General features: G+C 44.9%; 1 protein-coding gene across 1 annotated transcript in view; it reads left to right on the top strand.

Moving 5' to 3' along the window:
- The window catches only part of akap6 (A kinase (PRKA) anchor protein 6), a 131,157-nt gene that overhangs the window by 16,555 nt on the left and 87,564 nt on the right, over positions 1–27,038 (top strand). The window contains exons 3-12 of the mRNA XM_056426506.1: positions 1,559–1,668; positions 2,573–2,714; positions 3,204–3,806; positions 3,892–4,167; positions 4,487–4,627; positions 4,709–4,825; positions 4,914–5,174; positions 13,814–13,936; positions 24,680–24,776; positions 25,814–26,016. Coding sequence (XP_056282481.1) covers positions 1,559–1,668; positions 2,573–2,714; positions 3,204–3,806; positions 3,892–4,167; positions 4,487–4,627; positions 4,709–4,825; positions 4,914–5,174; positions 13,814–13,936; positions 24,680–24,776; positions 25,814–26,016 — 2,073 coding nt within the window. The remainder of the gene's footprint in view (positions 1–1,558; positions 1,669–2,572; positions 2,715–3,203; positions 3,807–3,891; positions 4,168–4,486; positions 4,628–4,708; positions 4,826–4,913; positions 5,175–13,813; positions 13,937–24,679; positions 24,777–25,813; positions 26,017–27,038) is intronic.

Genomic DNA, 27,038 nt, shown 5'->3' with positions numbered 1-27,038 from the left:
AAGTCTGTGAGATGAGGAGGGACGTGTGGGTTCTTCTTCTGTTCTCAAATGATCTCAAACATTTTGTTTTAGTCGCTGTTAAGGCTCTGGAGGAGAATTGTCGCACTGTGTGCAACACGCAACAGACCATTTGATCCATTTGAATGTTCAAATATTGGTTATTGGAGAAATGGTTGGCTCTTCTTTTATGATTCATGTCTTAAAGCTGCATTCTCTCTGCTGACCACCAGAGGGCGACTCCTCTGGTTGTATAGAAGTATATGCTTCATGTGTTAAAGCTGCATTATCTCTCCTGACCACCAGGGGGCGACTCCTCTGGTTGTATAAAAGTCTATATATTGACACTACTTCTCTCTTGATGTTTTCCCTCAGTAAACATTGTAAACATGAGTTTATGTCTGAGTCTCTAGTTTCAAGTCTTCTTCTATACAGCATGATGTCATCATTTAGTACATTATGGTCTGTAGAGTCACACAGACCATAAAGCAGGGGATTCATTTCTACATCCCACACCTGCACACAGAGCACTGAGGTCACGCAGTCGTCTCCGGGTTCGAGCCCCACTTATAGTAGTGACAGATGCATTCTGGGCCGCTGCTCACGGGTCACACTGTCGGCCAAGCCGGCAGCGTTGGCGTGACCTACATTCTGTGTGTGTGTGTGTGTTTGAGAGAGAGAGAGAGAGAGGGGTGTTATGTTGTCCGGGGTCGCCATGGCCGGGGGTTCGAAACCAGTTTTTTTTTTTTTTAAAGGTCATCTAATTTTAGTCTAGTTTATTTTTGTTGGTGTGCAGCAGCGTATTCATCGACGGTCGGACCCTTTCACATGTATTTGTAATATGTCTCTCGGGGTTCGTACGCTCATGGAAAACCTGGAAAAGGCATGGAATTTTAAAAGTTATTTCCAGGCCTGGAAAAGGCCTTGAAAAAAAAAAATCCCAACGTTTTTTGAAAAGTCATGTAAATGTTATATTAACCTGTTCATTTGAGCTGAGTTTTAAATAATGAATATGCTTTTAAATAATGACGCTCTAAATATAAGTCGGAATACGCTCTTTCATACTCGCAGCGCACATTTTCCGTGCTGCAAGTGAAAGCACCATAACTGAAAAGACATACACGTTTAACTCTTTTAATTAAACTGTTGTCTCATTCATTTTTATCATTTAAGGTTGTTTACTGTATGCTTTGGAATTGTCTTTGCTAGTTTAAATAAGACATTTTATCACTTATGCACCGAGATGAAAAAATTATTTTGGTCATAGAAATTGGGTTTAAGTCCTGGTCAACATGTGTATGAACCCTGGTGTCTGTCTGCCTGTCTGTCTGTGTAGTTTTAAGCATCTTTATATCTATGTATATATTTATTTATATTTATATATATATATAGTTCAGTATACATTCTGATCTCTGACTTCACACACAAACCTGGAACTCATGAAACTGAGTCAGGTTTAAAACTAGACGTGACGTCATCACTTCTGCTTTTACATGTGTCTGGTTGGTTGCTCAGCCTTGACTATGTAAGTGTGTGTGTGTGTGTGACTGACTGACTGCAGGACGTCTGTGAGGACATTTCGGACCATGTGGAGCAGATCCACGCCCTGCTGGAGACAGAGTTCTCCCTGAAGCTTCTGTCCTACTCCGTCAACATCATCGTTGACATCAGGTGAGTCCTCACCTCATATATATATGAGGTATATTGTATATTTATACTCTGATACTTTAAGGGTTTTATTTGACTTAAATAGTTTCTGGTGAGTTTATTGTTACTTTTCAAGAGTGAATCTTTGACTTCTTTATGCGCTAAGAAATATCGACTATAACTACTTTATTCTTTATTCTTTTGTATATTTCTGCTTCAACACTTTATTGATTTTGTGTTCAATGACAATAAACTACAAATAGTGGGAAGGTTCTTAACTCCAAGGGATTAAAGCAACCACAGACCCATGCTGGTCAACCCTCACCCGATACATATAATACAATAAAATATAATATAAGCATATTTAAAATAATACAAATAAATAATAAAACAAATACATAAAATTCCAAATAAATACTTACATGTATTTAAATATAATTCTAATCAATAAATAAAAATATAAAAAATACAAATAAGTCCATAGAAGAATTACAATATAATTCCAATAAATAAATACAAACATAAAAAATACAAATAAGGCCATACAAGTATTTAAATATAATTCCAATACATAAATAAAAATATAAAAAAGACAAACCTACCATCAAGACACCGGTCAGTCATTGTTTTCGATATTAAAAAAAAGTCAACAGATGACCTGTACATTTATATAATTTCCAAATCTTTTACTACACCTCTAAAATGTATAACACAAATTATAAGTACCTCTAAAAACTAAAAAACTTACCTTTGATTTCATATTGTATTTCATGACTTTACTAAATTATATGTTAAGAAAAGTCATGAAATATAGAATAAATTATATAAACCGAAAATTCTGAATGAAAATGTTTTTTAGAGTGACAATGTGTTAAATGACATTGCATGTATGTGGTGCTATTACACGTGTTTTACTCTGGTGGTCCAGGACGGTGCAGCTGCTGTGGCACCAGCTGAGGGTCTCGGTCCTGGTCCTGAAGGAGCGACTACTGCAAGGCCTCCAGGACTCCAACGGGAACTACACCCGGCAGACCGACATCCTGCAGGACTTCGGCCAGGACCAGCAGCAGGTGACCACGTTGTTTACGCTCCTGAACGCCACCTGCAGAGGAACCACCAACTGGCCTCTAGTTTTACGCCCCATTACCCTTTCTGGTTCCGGCTGCTGTCAGGGGGGGGAAAAATCTCCGGCTGTTCTTTCTTGGAAGGCAGCGCTTCCTGTCTGAGCTGCTAATACGCTCTGTTAAGGAGCCGCGTTGAGCCTGGGCAACGAGCAGGAAGTCAAAGAAACAGTCACTTCCTGTTAGAGCCCATCTGTAGGCTGCTCGTTCGGATTCATTCATGTGTTTTCTAAATGTAAATATACATCGGTGTCTCTGGCGTTGTATCCTATCCTTCGATACTCACTAACAATCACACAGATAACGTTGCTAGATTAAACCGTCATGCACTTTGCGTTTCCCATCATGCACTGGGTCGACCACATGTCTTCATGAAGTCGTTACATGCGGTCTGGACTTCATTTGAGTCTGTCGTCGTGAATCCTTCTTGCTCCGCAGACTCGCCTGGACGCCCTGACGGAGGTGGACGACTGCGGCCAGCTGACCATCCGCTGCAGCCAGGACTACTTCTCCTTGGACTGCGGCATCACCGCCTACGAGCTGAGTGACTACAGCCCCGGTGACGAGGCCGAGGCGCCGGGATACCAGCGCGTAGACGAGGACGAGGACGACCGAGAGCTCAGGGGCCCAAATCCAGAGCCGGCATCAGAGGAGGAGGGCGAAGGAGTCCGCCTCTCCAACCACGAGCACCACAGCAGTTTACCAGAACTCGCCGCCAACCTCAACTGCTCTCCCTCGGCGGTACCCACGATGCAGTGCGGCACGCCCAACCCCGGCGAGAGTGCGAAGCGCCCCCTGCAGGGCGTGAGCCACAGCGCAGAGGTGTCGCCCACGCAGCCGTCGCTCCCCAAGAGGGCCGCGCTGCTCTCGGAGGGCAGGCCGGGGGACTCGAGGGGCGACCCGCTCGCCGGGCTCCAGTTTCAGGCCGAGCTGAGTCGCAGCACCCCGTCTCTCGTGAATCCTCCAGACCGCTCCAAGTTCTGGTTGGAGCTGGACTCGGTTTACCCGGAGAACGTGTCGCAGTCCCACGAGAGTCTGCAGGTCGGTGATTCTTCACCAAGAGGAGCAGGAGAAACATTCAAAGAGCCATTTGAGTGAGTGACACGACTTCTCTTTCACTCCGCAGATCATGAACAGACGGAACCTCCAGAGGAACCACGCGGGCTCCAAGCGGAGCCTCCAGGGGGCGCCGGGTGACCCGCGTAGCGCCGCCCCACCGCCTCCCCAAGACCACGCCTCTCGGAGGGAGACACGCCCACACAGCGAGGGGGACTCTGACTCCTCGGTGCCCTCCCCCATGAGGGAGCGGTTCCTCTCCTCCGACCTGGAGGCGTCTGGAGAGGAGTCGGACCTCCGGCCGCGACCCGGCAAGACGGCGGTCTGGATCGTGCGGCGCCAGAAGGTGAGCGGGTCGTTGCCTCAACACAAGTGACCTCATTTATGTATTTACTTCATTCAAACTACGCGCACATGGAACTCTCATATACTACCGAAATATATATAAATATATGTTTTTGTATTCTTTACTGTTATGATTTCATCTCTTTGTTTGTATTGTTCCTGTTGTTATGCGTAAAGAGACTTTTTATTACATTTTAAAGCTCCGTACAAATACAAATATTGTACGACAAAAATATGATCAGATAAATATAAAAAGTTTCTCTTTTATAAAATCACAATCAACTTAAAAGTTTGAATGGGATCCTCTTCTCCTCTGTCAGGGCGCCCGGGTTTCTCCCAGAACCAGCCCGGACCGGGAGCACTGGTACGGGTCGGAGGAGTTCCTGGCGCTGCCCGCTCAGCTGCGTAAGACGGAGATGCTCGCCATGAAGCTGGAGAGCCTGGCCCAGTCCATCCCTCTGGTGAGCGCCGCCCTCTTACCGTCTGCCTCCGGTCCTGAACACTGCTGATGTTCTGGTTCAATTCTTTTGTCCCGCCTCTAGAGGCCCGACGACTGTGATTCTACCCAGGATGCTTTGCAGGACGTAGACGACTGGGACGTGACGGACTGGGACGCCGGGGAGAGCGGCGACGAAATGCCGTCTGTTCTGCCTCCGCTGGTACGTCGCAGCGCTTATTCTCTTTCAATGTTTCTCAGTCCTGAGATGCTGTTTCTCATGACTCCACCCTGGCCCCGCCCCCTTTCAGCTCCCTTACAGACGGAACCTGCTGAGCCGCTTTAGCTCCTCCTCCTCCGGCGACTTCGCTCCCTCGTTGGATGAAAGCGTCGAGTCCGGTCCGTTGAGCGGCCTGCAGTCCGAAGACGATGACGGGGGGAGGTCGGCGGCGGTGGCGGTAGCCGCCACAGCGCCCCCGGTGGATGCGCGTGGAAGTGCAACGATGGTGCAGCAGCTGCTGGAGGACATTCAGAGTCAGGACGACGACCCGGACATCTGGAGGAAGATAGAGGTATGGGCAGTGGTCCTGTCTGTCTGTATGTCTGCCTCTCTCTCTCTCTCTCTTTGTCTGTCTGTCTGTCAGTGGTTCCCTCGGTCTCTCTCTCTGCAGAACCTCAAAACAAATCCCCCCCCACCGTCACCGCGTTCCCTGTGATGGATTGGAGGCGCTGGCACACCCTCCCCCCTCCCCCCGTTAATTCATCACCTCCCCCTCTAAAGGTCACGTTTGATTGGCAGGCAGCTTATTGATGAGGCTGCCCGGTGAACTAATCAGTCATATCTGTCATATTGAATATGGTGAAATGTCAATAGCTCCAGGGACCGCCGTCCTCCTCGTGGCCGCACCTTTTAATTGGCGCCATTAAAAAGAAGCTCCTCTTAATTTTTTATATTTTTTACTGTTTTATTTTATTCTGGTTTATTTCTTTCCTTCTGTCTCATTTATTGCCTTCATATTCTACTAATTCTGAATATTCTTTAATCCTCTCCACCCCCCCACCCACCCCCCAACCCTTGGGGATCAATGAAGTTCAGCATATCTGATTTATGTGGCTATGCAATAAGATTATCAGTGAGGACGGCGCCGCCGCGATCAATGTGAGACCCAGAAGGTCGTGAGTTTGATCCCCTCATCCCGTCTCTCCGTCGCATTCAGATCGGCCGCATTGATATTCATAATTGATGATGATTTGACTGATGAAATGTCAAAAAGCCGTCCGCTGCTCTCACGTCTCCGTGTTCATCGCTTTTTAAAGCAAAAGACCATCTGACCAAGTTAAAATAAGGAAGCTGGCCGAGATCAATCCATGATTTATTAAAACATCAAAAGCACCTCATTCAGAGTTATTGTTGCACCGACTGTTTAACAACGACGATGCTGTAAGCCACACCCACATTTATGACATCGTGGACACCGATAGGCTGACGAACGTGATCACGACGGGTGATTAAACATAAGAAACCTTAATATAAAAAGCCATACATGTAATTTAAGTATGAACATTTTCTATTTTTAATAATAATAATATATGTATAGCGTTTTTTAAAAGGTACCTATAGAAACTTTACATGGTTAAAAAAAGAAACTATAAATAAAGTGCAAAAAGAAACCGTAATATAAAAAGCCAAACATGTATTTTAAGTACGAACATTTTCTATTTTTATAATAATAATATATATATAGCGTTTTTTTTAAAGGTACTTAGACACTTTAAACAGAAACAATAAATAAAGTGCATAAAGAAACCGTAATATAAAAAGCCATACATGTAATTATATATTATGTAGAAACATTTTCAGTTTTTAATAATAATGATATATGTATAACGTTTTTTAAAGGTAGTTAAAGAGACTTTACATGGTTCCAAACAGAAACAATGAAAGCAATAACAATACAAACATGACATCACAGGCTAACAGCATACTAATCGTTACTCATTTATAACTATAGAGCAGAATACACAGAATTCATCATATTTCACAATAAAATAATAGTCGAGTAAATGCTTCTAAGATCAGAGGTCACGTCCTGCAGAAACATCTCTTGTTCCAAAGTCTCTGATTATTCGGACGCTGGCAGACATCTTCTTTCTCTCTCTCGCCCTCGCGGCTATGTCCCTGAACGCCCCGCGAGCTTTCTCGCGCATCCATAATCCGCCGCGCGTTCAGGGCCCTGAATCATTCACACCGCCCTCTGGCTCGTGTGAGCGCCAGCATAATGCCGGCATGTGAAGCGCTGCGTCTGGATTTTTGGGATGCGTGTTGATAGAAACCCCGAGTCACGTAAAACATATTCATGCCCAAAAGATTACAGAGAAAAGTCCTAAAAGTCCTGAAAATATAAAATAAAACGCAATTAAAAAACTACCATGAATTCTGCTTCTGCCGGCTCTCACACGACACCTCGTGTTAACCACACACACACACACACACACACACACACACACACACACACACACACACACACACACACACACACATTCGTCGCTCCTCTCTGCTCCCGGGTAATTAGCTGATTAGCGGCTTAATTAGCAGCATGTAATCATGGCGATGGATGAGCTGCCTAATTGAGGAAGTGAAGAGAAGAGTCTCAGTGTGGAGGATGACATTCTGCCTCTAGAGAGAGAGAGAGAGGGAGAGAGAGGGAGGGAGGGAGCGAGATGGAGAGAGAGGGGTGGAGAGAGTGAGAGAAAGGGAGAAAAGTGAGAGGGAGAGGGGGAGAGAGAGATAAAGGGAGTGTGAGAGAAATTAGGGAAAGAGGGAGAGAGAGAGACATGGAGAGAGTGAGATGGGGAGAGAGAGAGAGGGGGGGGGAGAAAGGGAGATAGAAAGCGAGAGAGAGGGAGAGGTTGAGAGAGGAAGAGAGAGAGGGAGAGAAAGGGGGGGGGAGAGAGAGAGAGGGGCCGGGGGGAGAGCGGGAAGGTGAGAGAGAGGAAGAGAGAGAGAGAGAGAGAAAAAACGGGAGAGAGAGAGGGGGGGAGGGAGAGAGAAAGGGAGATAGAAAGCGAGAGAGAGAGAGAGATCACTGTCGGAGCAGAAATGAATCAAATCTATCAGGAGGCGTCGTTACCTCTAGGGAGGCTCGGCCATGTTTGTTGTTCGATCTGATCCGAGTGGACGAGGAGCTGGTCTCTGAAGCGCTGAATCGGCCCGTAGAACAGAACCAATCAACTCCGGGGCAGACGGCCCGGAAATGAAGCCGACGTGGACTCAGCTGTTCAACTGAAGTCTTCTTATCTCGACTGTAGATATATTCACTTATCTCTGGTTCCCCGGAGTAAATTCAGTTTTTTACACCAAAGAATAGAAATCAGGAAACAAGTGCTACACTTCAGGTTCAGTCCGATTTTAAACGTGTCGCGGTGCCACATGTCTCTTTAAAGGGTTTCTAACTATGCAGATATGTTCAGGTTTTATCTGTTCAAATCTTGAGATATTCATATTTAAGATTTCTGCCTCCACCTCAAACTACTTTACTTTAAACTGCATTAATTGTAATATTACAATCAGGAGGCCAATGTGTTAAAGCTGCATTATCTCTCCTGACCACCAGGGGGCGACTCCTCTGGTTGTATAGAAGTATATGCTTCATGTGTTAAAGCTGCATTCTCTCTCCTGACCACCAGGGGGCGACTCCTCTGGTTGTATAGAAGTCTACGCTTCATGTGTTAAAGCTGCATTCTCTCTCCTGACCACCAGGGGGCGACTCCTCTGGTTGTATAGAAGTCTACGCTGCATGTGTTAAAGCTGCATTCTCTCTCCTGACCACCAGGGGGCGACTCCTCTGGTTGTATAGAAGTCTACGCTTCATGTGGTAAAGCTGCATTCTCTCTCCTGACCACCAGGGCTTCTGAACCGTCTTCTTGTTCTACTTTCAGAACACGCTTCATGAAAACTAACTTTTGTTTCGTACAAAGTATTTTTCTCGCCTCGGTTCTTTCTTCACGCCGCTGTTGGACATGAATATTTGACCCGAGACTCTGACCTTGACCTCCTCCTCTTCCTCTCTCTGTCCGCCTCGAAACTCCAAAATTTTATGAGACCCACGCAAGGAAATAGATATACGCTCAACACAAAAGTTCCCTAATTGAGCTGTGAGGGACGAGGCCCCTGAAGTGCAGCGCGATGTCTGGAAAACCAAACGAGAGAGAGAGAGAGGAAGGCAGAGAGAGAGAGATATAAGTGTCCCATGCGTCATGCGATCACGGCGTGTTGCGTGCCGTCTGGCCGGCGTCGGCGTCCTCTGCGTGAAGCGCTGCGTCTCCGCGGCACGCCGGCCGTCTAAAAGCTGTGGGAGTCAGACAGACGGCTCGGATCAACACTCGTCTGATTGGCCCGGCGGGGGGGCGGGGACGACCCACCGGCAGCAGAAAGGATGGAGGAAATAAGAGAGAGAGAGAGGAGGAGGAGGGTGTTGTTCTCTTCTCCCGTGTTTCTATAGATAAACAGGTTGAGGACGCGGATCTTTATTTCAGAACAAAACATAAAGAAAGGTTTAAATTCAGATGCTCACGAGCACCAAATATTCATGTTTGTGTTCCTATTATTAATAATAATAACAGATTAATATCTCACGTTTCCCTCATGGGATCTATCAATATTCATCCGGGATACGATGTTCACTTCAAACTTCAAAATTATCGTCATATTCAAAAAAACTGCAGAGGTTCTTGTGTTACGGTTAAAATAAGATGTTAAAATGTTACTACACGAGACATGCTGGAGAGCTGACAGGTGTGTGTGTGTGTGTGTGTGTGTGTGTGTGTGTGTTTGTTTGTGTATACGGTCCACATTAATATGTTAAACCTCGCGGAGACGACTTTCCCCCACGGCAACAGACAGCTGGTGGCGCCGGGGTCTCCCAGGCACCATCTCAGGGGCGCAGTCAGGTGTGACAGGCGGCCTTGTGTCCCACCCTCTCTTTCTTTCTTTCGCTCCATCTTTTTTTGCACTTTCCATTCGTCTTCCTTCCTTCCTTCATGCCTTCCTTCTTTCCTTCATTCCTTCCTGTCCTGCCTGCCTTCCTTTCCTGCCTTTCTGCCTTCCTGCTTGCTTGTCTTTCTTCTTTACTTTCTTCTTTACTTCCTTCCTGCCTTCCTTACTTTCTGCCTTCCTTCCTTCTTGCCTTCCTTCCTGCCTTCCTTCCTGCCTGCTTTCCTTTCCTGCCTGCCTTTCTGCCTTCCTGCATGCTTGTCTTCCTTTCTGCCTTCCTTCCTGCCTGCCTTTCCTGCCTTCCTTCCTTCCTGCCTGCCTTCCTTTTTGTCTTCCTTGCTTTGGATTTTCACGAGAAGCAAGTTAAAGTCTCGGGATTATAAATAAATTAAACTGAAATGAAAGCAGAAAATATGAAAGTGTTTTAGGAAGCAGCTGAACAGGTTCCATGTTTTCTATTACAGATCATTTTAATTAATTTATAATCAAACTCGTTCTTTTTCGTTCCGGCCGATCGGCGCTCCATGTTCTCGTCTTTGGACCAAAAACTCATGAAAAATATCTCGTCTCAACTCGACCCGAAAACACTTAAAATATTTCATTTTAGTAATCTTAAGGCGAAAAACCCTTTAACCACAGAAGAAGAATCCGTTGAAGAGCAGGTGTTTCCTCTCCATGTGATGACATGCCCTCCCCTTCCTCCTCCACTCCCCCTCTCCTCTTCCTCCTCTTCCTCCTCCACTCCCCCTCTCCTCATTCCCCACTGCTCCTCTTCTCCTCTTCCTCCTCCACTCCCCTCTCCTCCGCTTCCTCCTCCACTCCTCCTCTTCCTCCTCCACTCCCCCTATTCTCCTCTTCTTCCCCATCCACTCCCCCTCTCCTCTTCCTCCTCCACTCCCCTCTCCTCCGCTTCCTCCTCCACTCCTCCTCTTCCTCCTCCACTCCCCCTCTTCTTCCCCCTCCACTCCCCTCTCCTCCGCTTCCTCCTCCACTCCTCCTCCTCTTCCTCCCCCTCTTCTCCTCTTCTTCCCCCTCCACTCCCCCTCTCCTCATTCTCCACTCCCCCTCTTTCCTCCTCTATTCCATCCTCTCTTCTCCACCTCCACTCCCCCCTTCCACTCCTCTTCCTCAACTCCCTCTTTCCTTTCTTCCTCTTATACTCCCACTCTTCCTCCTCTTCCTCCACTCCCTCTGTCTTCCTTTCTTCCTGCTATACACCCCTTTTCCTCCTCTCTTCCTCCTTCACTTCCCCTCTCCTCCTCTCCTCCTCCTCCCGTCCCATCAATACTTTTGATTTCCATCTCTCCTCGCTAACGAGCGGCGGAGAGACGGATGGAACCGTATCGATGTTTTCTTTATTTTTCTTTAAGGGTCACGGCTGTAATTAACATAGCGGCGCTCCATCGGTCAAGGTTCCCCTCACACACACACACACACACACCTGCGCATCATACTAGGCGTGCACACACACACACACGTGCGCGGCGGCAGGTCATTTCCATCAGCTCCTCTCCTCCTCCTCCTCCTCCTCCTCCTCCGTCTCTCCGTCTCTCTGTATCTCGCCGTCTGCTTGATGATCTGCAGTCACACTTACACTTGTTATTCACACGAGGCGTTTGAGGTCTGACTGGAAAGAATGGATTTCTGTGCGTCTTCAGCTTTTATGTAAATCCCTTCGAGAAACGGGATTGAATCCAGATGACGGGAAGCCGACCGAAACCACAGAAGAAGAAGCTCCAGACTCCATCTCAATAATTACAAATAATGTGTATATTAATATATTTAACTTGAATTTAATTCCTCCTTTTCCTCCTCTCCTTCTTTTCCTCCTACACTCCCTCTCCTCCTCTTCTTCCTACACTTTACCTCTCCTCCTCTTCTTCCTACACTCTCCCTCTCCTCCTCTTCCTCCTCTACTCCCCCTCTCCTCCTCTTCCTCCTCCACTCCCTCTCTCCTCCTTTCCTTCCTTCACTCCCCCTCTCCTCCTCTCTTCTTCCTACACTCTACCTCTCCTCCCCTTCTTCCTCCACTCCCCTCTCCTCCTCTTCCTCCTCCACTCCCCCTCTCCTCCTTTCCCTCCTTCACTCCCCCTCTCCTCCTCTTCTTCCTACACTCTCCCTCTCCTCCTCTACTCCCCCTCTCCTCCTCTTCCTCCTCCACTCCCCCTCTCCCCCTTTCCCTCCTTCACTCCCCCTCTCCTCCTCTTCTTCCTACACTCTACCTCTCCTCCCCTTCCTCCTCTCCCCCCTCCTCCTGACTCTCCTCCTCTTCCTCTCCTCTCCCCCTCTCTCTTCCTCCTTCACTCCCCCTCTTCCTTCTCTACTCCCCCTCTCTCTTCCTCCTTCACTCCCCCTTCTTCCTCCTCTATTCCCCCTCTCTCTTCCTCCTTCACTCCCCCGCTTCCTCCTCTACTCCCCCTCTCCCTCTTCCTCCTCCACTCCCCCTCTCCTGCTTTTCTTCCTACACTCTCCCTCTCCTCCTTTTCCTCCTACACCAACACTCCCCCCCTCTCTTCCTCCTTCACTCCCCCTCTCCTCCTCCTCTTCCTCCTTCACTCCCCCTCTCCTCCTCTTCCTCCTACACTCCCCCTCTCCTGCCTGATTTGAGGGTCATTTGCAGTCGTGGGTGGTTTTCTAACCAAGGAAACAAAAACCAAGACACACAGTTTCTTTTGAGTGTTTAACCAGAAGAACGCACAAAAACAACAAACACACAAACAACAAACAAGCAGCCGCACAACGATCCCCTGGATGACGTATTAATCTCTCTGTTTTTAATCTCTCTGTTTTCATCCTTTACATTTCTCATGTCTTCTTCCTGTCACCAGTTACGGTTTAAACTCTCCCTCCTCCTCCTCCTCCTCCTCCTCCTCTAAGCCGTCTCCTCCGCTCCTTTTCAGGAGTGAAGTGGATTCAAAGGCTCGGATCAATACTTTGATCAGAGGCTGTTTCACGCGGCTCCTCCTCGTCTTCACTGATTCTTCAATCGGCTCGTTCACAACGAAACGTTTCATCTTTCACTGAAGTCACATTCCTGAGTTCATGCAGCGCTCGCCTCCACCAGCAGGGGGCAGTAGCTGTCCACCTCTTCTTCTTCTTCTTCTTCTTCTTCTTCTTGTTCTGGTTCTTGTTCTTCTTCTTCTTCTTCTTCTTCTTCTTCTTCTTCTTCTTCTTGTTCTGGTTCTTGTTCTTCTTCTTGTTCTTCTTCTTCCTTTCTCTTCTTCTTCTGTCTGATCTATTGAAGGGTAATCTCTGTGATGGAGACACATGTTTAACTCTTTATCTCTTTCTTGCATCTCTTTCTTCTTTCCTTTCCGTCTTAAACTCGTTCTCATCTTGTCCTCTTTCTTCTCTTCCCACCTTACCGTTCCCTCTCTTTTCTTTGGGGTGTTTTTGTAAATAAAGTCGTTGCTCTGGCTTTATTGTCACTGATTATTTGTTTGTGCAAACTTACTCACAATAAACAACTTCTGTTTTCTTTTCAGTCTGTTTTTCAGTTTATTTTCTTTTTATTCTGCCCCTTTCTCTCTCTTTCTCTCTCTCTCTCTTTGTTTGTGTTTCTGCTTCGTCACCGTCCACCTTTATTCCATCCCTTCTATATCCGGCTCTATCTTTCTTTTTTCCCATTGTGCCTCTGTTCATCCTCACGTGTTTCACCTGTTACGTCCTGCGTCCAGCTCTGAAGCACGGAAACACCGTCCAGCTTCTCTCTCTTCATCCTCTCATCATCATCATCATCATCATCATCCTCTCCTTCATCCTCTCATCATCATCGTCTCATCTCCTTCATCCTCTCATCATCATCCTCATCCTTATCATCCTCTCCTCTCATCATCCTCTCATCATTATCTCCTCTCCTTCATCCTCATCATCTTCTCCTCTTCTCCTTTTTCTTCTCCTCCTATCATCTCCTCTCCTTCGTCCTCTTATCATCATCTCCTTATCATCTTCTTCTCTACTCTTCTTTTTTTTTCTCATCATCTCCTCTCCTTCATCCACTTATCATTATCTCCCCTCCTCTCCGTCATCCTCTCATCATCTGTTGCTTTCTCTCCTATTCAATATTATTATTATTATAACCTGTTGGATTTCTTTCAGCTCCTCCTCCTCCTCGTTCTCTCCATCCTCTGCAGTGTGATTGTGTGTCCTGTGATCTGTTCTTCTTTTATTATTTATTTTAAATCACCTGACTAAATTCCCCCCCCCCTCCCCCCCCAGTGTTTCGTGCAGCAGTTGGACGGGTTCATCTCGTGGCTGCAGCAGGCATTGGACAGCACAGACAACTGGACGCAGCCCAGACAGGAGCTGGACAGCCTTAGGGCGTACCTGGACACACACCTGGTGAGAACACACACACACACACACACACACACACAGTTATCCCTCTTTAACATAAAACAACTCCTTATTTGTCCCTCAACCTTAAGAACGAGTCTCATCCCTCGAGCGGGCCTTTTAAAGACCTGTTCGTCCTCACAAGGATATACATACAAGAACACACACGCACACACACTGTCAACGCTCTTATACATTGAGATGTCAGTGGACAACCACACACACACACACACTACACACTCGCTTGTAGGAACACGTATTTGCATTCATGCATATGGATGTGCCTCTCACACACACACACACACACACACACACACAAACTCACTCATGTGTTTGAACGTTGACTCTTTATTTAAAACAGAATCTCCACCAGTTTACTCCTGAAGGAAGTGAATGGTTTAAAAACACCTTCAATCAATCTTACTAAAGTGATGAAGATGATGAAGATGGTGGTGATGAAGATGGTGATGATGATGGTGGTGGTCATGAAGATGATGAAGATGCTGATGATGGTGGTGATGAAGATGATGGTGATGATGATGATGGTGGTGGTGTTGAAGATGACGGTGGTGATGGTGATGAAGATATTGATGATGGTGGTGAGGATGAAGATAATGTTGGTGGTGTTGAAGATGATGGTGATGAAGATGGTAGTGATGGTGATGATGAAGATGATGGTGATGATGATGGTGGTGATGAAGATGGTGGTGTTGATGGTGAGGAAGGTGGTGGTGATGAAGATGATGGGAACACAGACTGACTCCCATTTCATCTTCAGCGCTTTCATCCTGATTTCTCTTCTTTTGTTCCAATTTGTTTTCCTCTCTTTCTCCTCCTCCTCCTGCTGCTCTGCCTTTTCTCTCTCTCTCTCTCTCTCTGCTGCCATTTTATGTTTGTTATTTTCTCACCATCTGCTCTCCTCTGTCTCTTTTCTTTTTTCCCTCCATTATTTATCTCTCCGTCTTCCATTTGTTTTATTCTCCTAAAATAGAAAAATAATCAAATAACCGCCCCGTGTTCCTCTAATTCACACACACGTCCTTTAAAAGACCGAGCGCCTATAGAACAGTGAGTGCTGCCTCACACACACACACACATACACACACACCACACACAAATGCACACACACAAACGCAGACAAGAAGCACTTTGGCGATTACTCACTCTCTTTATGGCAAACATATGGGCTTCACACACCAACACACACACACACACACTCACAGACACACACTCACAGACACACACACACACAGACACACACACACAGACATCACGTATGAATTTTAAAAAACAACTGATTCTGAGTGTGCACACACAAACACACACATACACACACAGTAAGACAAACAAGATTGTATTTGCATAGAAGCGTACAAATGCAAACATATGTATATGCACAACAGTAGGCATGTGTTTTACACACACACACACACACACACACACACACATACACAGTTACTATTTGCATATATTTGCATGTTCCTAGACAGATTTCCAAATCAGCATCTCCATATCCGTCCCTGAAGAACAGCATAACACACACACGCACGCACACACACCAAGTTGTCTCATCTAAATATTTATTTCCGCTGTGTGTTTGTTTGTCGGTTTGTTTACACGTGTTGACTTTGTTGTGCGTGCCAGCAGTGCTAGCGTTACCGGCGGTTAGCTTCAATTAGAATCCGCGGCTGTTAATTGGCCGCATCTCGTTAAATAAAACAAAAAGAGGATGAAGAGGCATCGCTAACGGGACTCTGAACCGGAGCCGCGTGTGTGTGTCTGCGTCGATAGTCACACTCACACTTTGTAGTTATTAGGGTCTCTGTGTGTGTGTGTGTGTGTTCTTGGTTGATTACAAGAGAGAGAGAGATGTTTCCTCTTTGTCTTTTTTCTCTTTTATTTCATCCTCTATTTTTTACTGCTCACTAGATGATGATCTCTGGTCGAGGTTTCTCATTTTAGGAAGTTTGACATGTTTAAGACCAAAAGAAGAATAAAACACTGAAGTTATTAGAGTCAAATGCACCATAAAGCGGGGATGCTTTAGGGGTGGGGCTTCAGGGTGATCGACAGGTCTATGACGAATAAAAACTTCAGAATAGAAACCAAAGAATATTTTAGCTTTAAAAAATTACTTTATTATCAAAGAAGTTGCTCATTAATGTTTCATATATCAACAAAAAGAAGATATTTTGCAGCAGCTTTGCAAGAATAAAATAAAATAAAGACGGGTCATTGTAGTTAAATCAAACAGACTAAAAATAGTTACTTTGTGTGGGACTACTTTCTGCGGAGGATTAATCTCCAGACTAACTGCAGTGTGATGATGATGATGATGATGATGAAGGACCAACAGTGAGGCTCATTGATGTGTTTTAATGATAAAAACAGAGCTCAGTGATACATTCCTTGCTGCTTCTGGTGTTTTCTTGACATGTATTGACAACAACAACAACAACAACATCTCCTTTAATCTCTTTAGTTATGCAAAGTAGACCAAAGTCATTTTTAAGAAACAATGTTGCTCTTTGTTTCACTCTCTTATCTCTTCTTTTCTTTATTCCTCTCACACACCCTGTTACTCTTTCTCTCTATATTGCTTTCTCTTGCACACGCACACACACACACACACACACACCAACACACAAACGCAAACACACACAGCTTCAGGGCAGCAGTGGAGCTGCTCTCTCCCAATTGAATATTTGGTCCAGCTGGTGTGTGTGTGTGTGTGTCGATATGTGTGTTTTAGGGCGCGTGGAGCGAATAAGCACAGGTCTTTCCGGAACCCCGGGGAGATCAGTGAGGCGAGAGGATGCAAACACACACACACACACACACGCACACACAGAGGCTGCTCTTTGTAAGGCGCTGAGAGATGGCGGCCAATGAAAGGCCTATTGATTGGGTCTGATGGGCGATCCAGGCCTTTGAATCCCATTACCAGCAGCAACACACTAGTGGTGGCAACATGAGGGGAGGGGGGGGGGATAAAGAGGGAGCGAGGAGGGGGGGTCAACAACTACCTCTCACACCAAACTGACTGAATCTGGAAATGCAGATCATGTGTGGAAACCCTCTGAACGTCTAACACGAGCAGAATCTCTTCTTCTGTGGTGGGGGACCAGCTCACTGTGGGTCCAGGCTGGTACCGGTCTGGTCCCGGCCCGTTGGAGGATTACTCACTTCACTTTAATCCCTTCAACAACGTTTCAGATTTGGGTTTTTTGTTCTCCGGTCCTCCAGCAGGGGGATGGAGGTTGTGCGTCAGGATATTTCTTTCAGATGGAAACACACTTTATTGCTCCAGTTCCACCTTGACAAAGGCAGCGCAGGTTCTTCAGTTGTTACCCTTTCACAATAAAAACCCCAGACATATGTTGTGTTCCCTGAGCCAGAAGGAGAAGAGAAGAAGAAGGAGGAAAATAAGAAGGAGAAGGAGGTGGAGAAGAAGGAGAATAATGAGAAGGATAAGAGAAGAAGAAGGAGGAGAATGTGGAGGAGTAGGAGGAGAAGGAGAAGATGGATGAGAATGAAAAGGAGGAGATGGAGAAGAAGAAGGTGAAGAAAAGGGAGAAGGGGGGAGGAGACGAAGAAGAAGAAGGGAGAAGAAGAAGAAGAAGAAGGTGAAGAAAATGGAGAAGGGGGAGGAGAAGAAGAAGAAGAAGAAGAAGAAGAATGAGAGAGGAAGAAACATGTTGGGGGGAGAATAGACGAGGGATAGAAGTTGACAAGAACGACGGAATAACGGAGAGGATGGTAGATAAAAGGAGGGAGGAAGGGAGAGAGAGTAACGGAGAGATTGAAGAAGTCATTTTGGTGGAAAAGAGGGAGAAAAAGAGAGGGATGCACTGCGAGAAGGGATGGGGGAAAGAGAGAGTCGTTTTATTGCTTCATATAAAAGGTGTAAGCAGGAAAATCGAGAGAGGGAAAGCAAAGAGAGGAGAGGGCGAGGACACACACACACACACTCAGACACACACACACACACACACTCACACCTCTCGGAGGGATACAGCCGTATAGTTTCTCTCTGAACGGAGACAATTTGATCATCATTATTACAAAGACTCTTTGATCAGATCATGTCTCATCAACCCGATCTGCTGTGTGTGTGTGTGTGTGAGAGAGAGCCTCTGTTCAGCACAGCTCGACACACACACACACACACACACACACATACTCTCAATGTCAAACCTCAATGTCATCGTTCCGTATCTTAGCGCCCTCGCTAATATGCTAATGCTAAGAAGCTAAATGATATTAGGTGGTTTCTGAAGCGCTGCGGGCTAATATGTTAATACAGGTAATCTGATCACTGGGCTTTGAAGTGTGCGTGTGTGTGTGTGTCTGTTTCTGTGTGTGTGCCTGTGTGTATGTGTGTGTGTGTGCCTGTTTGTGGGTGTGTGTATGTGTGTGTGTGTGCCTATTTGTGTGTGTCTGTGTGTGTCTTTGTGTGTGCAGGGAGTTGGAACGTTTGAGGCCACAGGACACAGCTGTTGAGAAAAATACATCCACCTGTTTCTTTCACCATTCAACAGTTTGAGTTTAAAACTATTTAAGAATATACACTTTTAAATTAGTCTCTGCATATTACCCATCCTTGGTTATTAAGGAGCAGTGGGCTGCGGTGAAAGCGTGGAAGCAAAACAACTGGGGTTCAGTGCCTTGCTCAAGGACACTTCGACTTGCAACTAATGGGGAGAGCGGGGATCGAACCCACAACCCTGCGGTTGCAGGACGGCCCTCTTTATAACTTTAACTATTTATACAACACTAGTGATAGTTAGACACAGTTTTAATTTAATTATTTAACATATTAAACTAGAATTGGCACTCGATAGAGCGCATACCTTTGCATATCACAAGATTGGGCATTGAGTTATGAACATGTTGGCATTAGTTGCATGCCAATTGGATAAAAATTGACCGTGCTATGGTAAAAAGAAGATGTTGACCTATCCATGACCTTGACCTTTGACCCGATTGATCCCAAAATCTAATCAAATGGTCCCCGGATAATAACCAATCATCCCACCAAATTTCATGCGATTCGGTTTAAAACTTTTTTTGTTATGCGAATAACACGCATACAAATAAATAAATAAATAAATACACGGCGATCAAAACATAACCTTCCGCATTTTCAATGCGAAGGTAATAACTCTCTTTGCATTAGATTATTGTTTATTTGAGTGTAGAGCTATGGTACATAAGAACCTTTCTCTAATATTATAACATAAAGCCATTTAATTTGAAACCTTCAAAATAAAAGCACGGGATATTTTTCTTCAATTTCTTTAATTAAAGGTGATCATGTGCCCTTCATATGTGTGTATATATATGTATATATATATTAGGGCAAGTGACTTTTTTTCGTCCCAATATGCGCGCACACGCCGGCATCCGAGCTCTGCGGCGCGCGAGACGGAGATCGGAGTCGTGTTAACGCGACACGTAGAGACAGAATGACACGCTGCTGGTTAGAGACGACCAACAACAGACGGATTGGAAGCTCATTCTGCGCATGCGTTAAATGCGTTAAAAAAATTAACTAATTAATCCTGTAATTTAATCATAACGCGTTATTTTTCACAGCACTAATATATATGTATATATATATATGTATGTGTATACATATACATACATATGTATACATATATATATATATATATATATATATACATAGTCAGGACCATCAATATTTGGACATTGACACAGTTTCCATCCTTTGGGCTCTGAACACCACCACAATGGATTTTGAATGAAACGATCAGGATGAGCTTTAAGAGCAGACGTTCTGCTTTCATTTGAGGGTCTTTACGTCCACATCAGGTGAACGGTGTAGGAGTCAGTGGCGGCTCCTGAAAAAATTCTCAGGGGGGGCAATTTTTTTGATAATGATTAACCCTCCCAAAACCACAGACCTTCAGACAGCTGTCTATGTGTAGCTTTCTCACAATGCCATCAAGTCATGTGACTCCAGTCAGTGTGACGGCTGTGACTGAACTCTGTCTGTGAGCTTGTAGTTAGTTCATAAGCAGACAGACAGTCTGAGGCCGTCTGTGAGCTGTCTGTCAGTAATCCAGCTCCTGGTCTTTGATTTGGTGATTTTTTTCAACAAGATTTAAATAATTATAATAATAATAAATATGAGATCCCCATTTGTGATTCCTGCATCTGTGCTTTTTCAAATAATAGAAGAAATACAATTGCAATCACTTTCAAGAAAACCAGATTGCTCCACCAGACAAGAAAAAGCTAAATGTTGAGCTTTTGTTTTGAAGGGCAACAGCAGAAAAGCCAAACTCACGGAGGTAAGACCTGGCAAGTCGCCAAGAATCTCGGCTGTCGCGCATGCGCAGGCACAACTTGTAAATACCGTAACGTAAACATTTACATTAAGGTACAGGCATTTCAACATTTATTTATTCATGACTTAGTTTTATGTCGGTGTACTTTGACCGTGTGTAATATGTGGAGTTGTCAATAAAGGTCTTTCTGCATTTCCCCTGCGCCTCACCTGTAGTCCTATGTTCCTCTTTCAAGGAGCACAGCTGACAACACGGCTGTCAGAGAACCCGTTTACAGGCGTTCTTTAACATCAGGCGGAGATCTTTTCTGACGTCCATCTTCCAGTCAGGAAGAAAACGTTTCAGAAGACACCTCAGAAAATGTTCGAGAATGAGGAACAATGTGTTTCTGATTTTATTTTCATTTTATTTTGGAGAGCGACAGGGAACGTCTCCGAGGTCGACCGATCGACGTGTTGGCGACCACTGGTCTAGGAGGTCCTACTTCTATTGTTGCCGATGTGTCTTCAATGTTACGCCGACCGAAGGAGTCTCTTTCAAAGAAAGAATTGAATCGCTGCTGTTGCCCTGAGCACTGGCCGACTGAATACGCCTCTGTCGAAGCTGTATGACGACTGAGACGCTTTTACGCCGATTAATTATGACAAGACCTGGAGGGGCGACTCCTCCCGGAAGCCATAGAGAATGCATTGAGAGCTCTGTTTTGTGAAAAAAATGGGTTTAACATTGGAGTCAGTGGGAGAGGTCTGGGGCGATTTTCATTTCGCCCAAAATCGCCCCAGAAGAGGCGGGGCCATTTGAAGCACGACTTTAGGCTGACTGAATGACTGTTACCTGATTGGACAATGACATACAGAGGCAGAGCAGACGTCTAGTGGTAGAATGCGACTTTTTTCTTTTCTTTTTTTCTTTTTCTTTTCCCCCGAGGCAGTGCGTCGCCCCAATCGCCCTTATGGACAAGCCGCCCCTGGTAGGAGTTACAACACATTTTATACGTGGACCCTCCTTTATAAGGGACCAAAAGTAATTGGACAAACTGACATCATCATCATTGTAATTGTCCATTTTAATACTTGGTTGGAAATCCTCTGCAGTCAATGACAGCCTGAAGTCTGGAACCAGAGACGTCACCAGGCGCTGGGTTCATCCCTGGTGACGCTCTGCAGGCCTCGACTGCCACCGTCTTCACTTCCTGAAGCTTCTTGGGCCATCGTCCCTTCAGTTTGGTCTTCAGCAAGTGAAATGCAGCTCCATTGGCTTCAGGTCAGGTGGTTGACTTGGCCATCGCAGAACATTACACCTCTTTGCCTTAAAAAGCTCTTTGGGTCTCTTAGCCCCGCCCCCTCTTAGTCCCGCCGCCTGTGATTGATTGCCGAACGCTCTCAACGATTCTCTGGTCTCCGTATATTAAATGGCAGGAAGTGGAATAAGACGTCTGAAATACGATCTCTCTCTCCTCGATCGCCCGGCTCATTCACCCCGAACTAACGCCCCCCCCCCCCCCCCCACTCGGTTACGCTGTGTTCTTAGCGGCGCTGATAAATGTACTTTATGTTTATTAGAAGTATTTCCAGCAGCTTATCTGGAACATTATTCGGTTCTCCGAGTCGAGCGTCGCTCCATCGTCGTGAGATTTGAAGTAATTTACGAGGTTTTGAACGCGGCCGTGTTTATTCGGACGATAACGACGTGCGGTGGGTTGTTTTCGGGAGAGAGAGATATGGACGATGGCTCTGCTTCTGGAAGTCATATTTTATTTTTTATCTGTGAACTGTAATATGTGAGGAGCTGTGTCTGGGGGGGCCGGGGGTTTGAGTCCCTCACGCTGCTTAATTACACAGAATTTAACTTGAGTTATTGTTAGTTTAAAGTTAGAGGAAGCAACGATATTTTAACAATGTTTACTAATTTTTATTATTTAGAATCTAATTATTATGATATATTGTTCATTAATTCTAATTATTATAAAATATAATTATTATAATTATAAGATATTATCGATTCATTATACTTATTATAATATATAATTACTATAATTATGATATATTATTAATTCATTATAATTATTATAATATATTATTATATTTCTTCTTCATTAGTTTGTGTATTATAAAATTAGTCAACGGGTGTGGGGGGGTTGGGGGGGGTATTGTTGTCAGAAAACAATAGAATCCCGTGTTGTCTCCTTTGCTTTGTTCTGGTGAAGTTTATATTGGCTCGTTTTATTTCCTTCTATTTATTTAACGGGACAGACGGCTGAGATCTCCTCTGAAGTATATTTAATGCTTCTGTCTGGAGATCAGGCTGATCAGAGAGTGTGTGTGTGTGTGTGTGTGTGTGTGTGTGCGTGTGTGCGTGAGAATATGTGTGTGCATTATTGTATAATAGCTGATATTAATATTTGTTATTACTATTTTTACTTATTACCAAATGCTTTGTATAACATATCTGCACATTAAATTGTAACCAATTATTAAACATGAATAAAGTATTAAATATTTAGATTATGTTTGTAGATGATTTATAAACTAATTGTTAACATAGAAAAGTATAAACTGTACGTAATTAAAGTTTATAAATGTTTAACAAAGTTTTTATTCACCATGAGGAACATTTGAATTATCTCTCAAATGTTTTATAGATATTTATGAATATTATTATCATCAGTTGTAACTTCATAAAAACTTTTTACAAAACTAATTCTTCTCAAACAACAAATACCTATACTTATATATTGTATCTTAAATGAGTAATTACAATTAATAAACAGCATAAATCGTAGCAGAAATAATAATGAACAGTAAAATAATTAAGAACTTAAAAGTTAAATGAACAATCGGTTTCCCATTTATTAATGATGCTGATTACTCATATGATTTATGTTTATGTGTCGTTGTATACGTTTAATATCTTTGGGCAGAACAAGAAGTTTAAAGACCTTAAAACAGACTTGTTAAATTATTTTATTTTTTATCACTTTTCAAAAGAATAATCAACAGAAAATTGAATTTGCAGGATTTATTTATATATACTGTATATATATATATATAAAAATTCATCCCAAACTTACAGCTGCACTACAGCCTCTTCTGATCTGTGTGTTTGTGTGTGTGTGTGTGTGTGTGTGCCTGTTCGTGTGCGTGTGCGTGCTCTGACCTTGTCTCATGCTGACTGATGTCGCCGCCTGTCGTTCCCTCAACCGGCTCAGCGGGTGTGGGGGGGTTGGGGGGGGGGGGTATTGTTGTCAGAAGACAATAGAATCCCGTGTTGTCTCCTTTGCTTTGTTCTGGTGAAGTTTATATCGGCTCGTTTTATTTCCTTCTATTTATTTAACGGGACAGACGGCTGAGATCTCCTCTGAAGTATATTTAATGCTTCTGTCTGGAGATCAGGCTGATCAGAGTGTGTGAGTGTGTGAGTGTGTTTGTGTGAGTGTGTGTGTGTGTGTGTGAGAATATGCGTGTGCAGCATTTCCCATGGCAGCACAGCAGGATGTCAGAAGTGGTTAAGTCTTGAGGACTGAGCACCTTGAGGCTTACACACACACACACACGCACACACACACACTCACTCTCACACACGCACACACACTGAGGCTGTAGTGCCGTTCACAGATCTGACTGCAGTGTTTTCCATCAGCGCCTCCGGCTGCTCTGAGACTCCTTAGGTTTATCATCCATCCATCTCTATATATATATTTATATATATATATTTATATAAATATATATCCTATTATTTAAACTCCTCTTCTCTCCTCATAGAGAATAAAGTGGAGAGAGAGAGAGATTTCCTCTGTTTTTTTCTCTCTTTTATTTCATCTTCTGTTTTTACTGCTCACTAGATGATGATCTCTGGTCGAGGTTTCTCATTTTAGGAAGAGAGATTTTTTGGATTTTTAGAAAACCTTTATTTTAAACTTTGCACTTTGTTAAAAACCAGACGCTCACACAAACATCCCCGTACACACACAGCAAACACTCCGTTAAACAATAATCACTTTGACGAGGAACAAACAACGTTAACCAAACAAATTACCGCTTTCAGCTCGCAGCCTCCGTCCTCACGCAGAGAGAGAGGTTGGAAGAGAGATAGAGAGAGAGAGAAAGAGAGAGAACAAAGTGGAAAGGGAGAGAGAGAACGAAGTGGATGGAGACAGAGAGAGAGAGAACGAATATGTTCACAACTCTTCTGATGAGTCGTGTTCCTTCTTCTTCACCTTCATAAATCATCCTGTCAGTAATAATATATATGATATAATAATAATAACAACATTATAATGTCGTCACACCAGCTGTCACATGACCAGAACCCTTTTTATTTGGAGGTGAAAGTTGAGGCTTAAACGGTGATGTCATGATTCAACGTTCTTCACTTCTGATGTCATTAAATAAAATAACACCGGGACACGGTGACTTTGATCTTTGTGTGTTCTCAGAGCTTCAAGCTCGACGTGGACGCTCACGCCGCTCTGAAGGAGAGCGTGATGGAGGAAGGCCGAGCACTGCTCGTCATCATCACCTCCCACCAATCAGGTGCGTCCTCACACACACACACACACACACACACACACACACACACACACACAGGTGGCCCCTCATCGGAGACCCGACTCCGTTCCATTCATTATTAATATTCGGATGAACAGATTGACCTTCAGGGAGGAAGCTGGGTTTTAATGTAGCCGAGAGAGACGGACGGAGAGATGATGACAAAAACGAGACGAAGAGGAAGATGTGGGAAAGGGAAAAAGCCAACGGCCAAAAAGAAATGATTAATACGTTTTATATTTTTCAAAATCTCTGCAGCCAGAAAGACGGAGCGAGAGAGAGAGAGAATATATAGAAGAGAAATAAGTTTCGTACTCTCTTTGTTAATTGGGTCTCCAGCGAACGCCCCGTGGAGGTTCAGGGACCTCTGAATATGTCGGACAAACCAGATGTCTGACCCACTGTGGAGCGTCTGTGTTCTCGTGTTCATCCTTCAGCAGCAACACCGAACACATCAAAGCTTCAGTTAGAATAAAGACAACAACAAGTTTCCTTCATCAGCGTTAACCCAAAACCTGAAGACTGAAGTTCATTGAGAGCAATGTAACGAGCCAACATGGACGTGTTGCTGGCCCTGCGTTGAGGAACAATGAAGAATAACTTCACAACATGTCATACGAGTCGCTGCACGACGACACGTTGAGCACTACCGTGTCCGTCCACAGGGGCCGCCACTGTCGCCACGAAATGAAGAAAAAACATAAGACAAGATCGTTGTCAACCGGTCCGGCCCAGACCGGTTCCCCCTCCTGACCCTCCTCTGTTTCTTCCTCTCCCCCCATTCATCCCTCCATCTCCTCGCCCTCCGCTCTGTTTCTTCCTCTCCCCCCATTCATCCCTCCATCTCCTGACCCTCCTCTCTCTTTCTCCCTCTCCCTGTTCTTCCCTCCATCTGCTGATCCTCCTCTCTCTTTTTTCCTCTCCCTTCATCCCTCCATCTCCTGACCCTCCTCTCTCTTTCTTCCTCTCCCTTCATCCCTCCATCTCCTGGCCCTCCTCTCTCTTTCTTCCTCTCCCTCCAGGTCTGAAGGAGATCCTCCACATGGTCTCCAGCCAATGGGATCAGCTCCAGCGGCAGATCCGGCGCCAACACGGCTGGATGCTGCGCGCCCTCCGCTGCGTCCAGGCCCGCCTCCTCTACGCCGGCCAATCACACGAGCCCCTTGCGGCACAGCCGGACACGTCGGCCAATCGGACGGCTCCGTGCCCTCCGGACGACATCAAGGTTTGTTTATGTCAATCCTCAAATGTTGTTCTGTCTGGTCCATGATTGTTTTGGACTGTTGACACACAGACACACACACACACAGTTTTCCTTTGTACATTTCTTTGCATCGTTTGTATTGGCTGCCAATCACCGTCCTGATTGGTGTCTCTCTTGTCATTGGCTGATAGTTAATTGGCTGGACTTTAGTTAATTAGATGTAATCTCCCTCTCCCTCATCGCAACAGACATGTAATTGTGTGTGTGTGTTTGTGTGTGTGTGTTCGGTGTGTGTGTGTCTTTAATTCTTCTGATTCCAACAAACATCTCTATTTAATGTTTTTAATTATAGTCGCATTCGCTCAGAACAAATATCTATCCCCCCTTTCTTGACGGATGTTTCTAAACCCAGAGACCCGAGAGGAATGAAAAATAGGGAGAAAAAAGACAGATATTAGAGATTCCGTGTGGAAACCAACATGTAGAGGAGCCTTCATCCTTCATCCTCCGCCTCTCCACATCCAGTTACATGGTGGTGCGTTCAAGAACAAACAGTTAGAGAAATGGGAGTCGGTAATGAATTACAGCGTCATCATGATGCGTTCAAATGTCATCCCGTAAAACTTAAGGACATCTGTTTCTTAAAGATTAATTCTGAGTACATGGTGCGTTCATGAGCAGCTCAGAAAATACATCAAACCAAAATGACCATTTATCAGAGCAACTGTAGTTACCTCCACCTCCTCCTCCTCTTCTTCCTCCTCCTCTTCTTCATCCCTCTCCCCCTCCTCCTCTTCTTCCTCCTCTTCTTCATACCTCTCTTCCTATTTTCCCTATTCTTCCTCCTCCTCTTCATCCCACTCTTCCTTCTCCTCCTCTTTCTGACTGGTTGTTTTCAGATTGTTTCGTAGCAATTAGAGCTGCAGCGCCTGATCACTGTGATCAGTCAACAGTGACAGCCATTAGCTTTGTGTGTGTGTGTGTGTGTGTGTGTCCGTCCATTAGCTGTTGGTCGCAGCACATTAACAGTTCGTTCATTATCT

This window comes from Pseudoliparis swirei, chromosome 11 (assembly GCF_029220125.1).
Source record: "Pseudoliparis swirei isolate HS2019 ecotype Mariana Trench chromosome 11, NWPU_hadal_v1, whole genome shotgun sequence".
Taxonomy (NCBI): domain Eukaryota; kingdom Metazoa; phylum Chordata; class Actinopteri; order Perciformes; family Liparidae; genus Pseudoliparis; species Pseudoliparis swirei.
The sequence above is the reverse complement of the archived record's forward strand: the minus strand, read 5'-3'. Positions and strand labels throughout refer to the sequence as shown.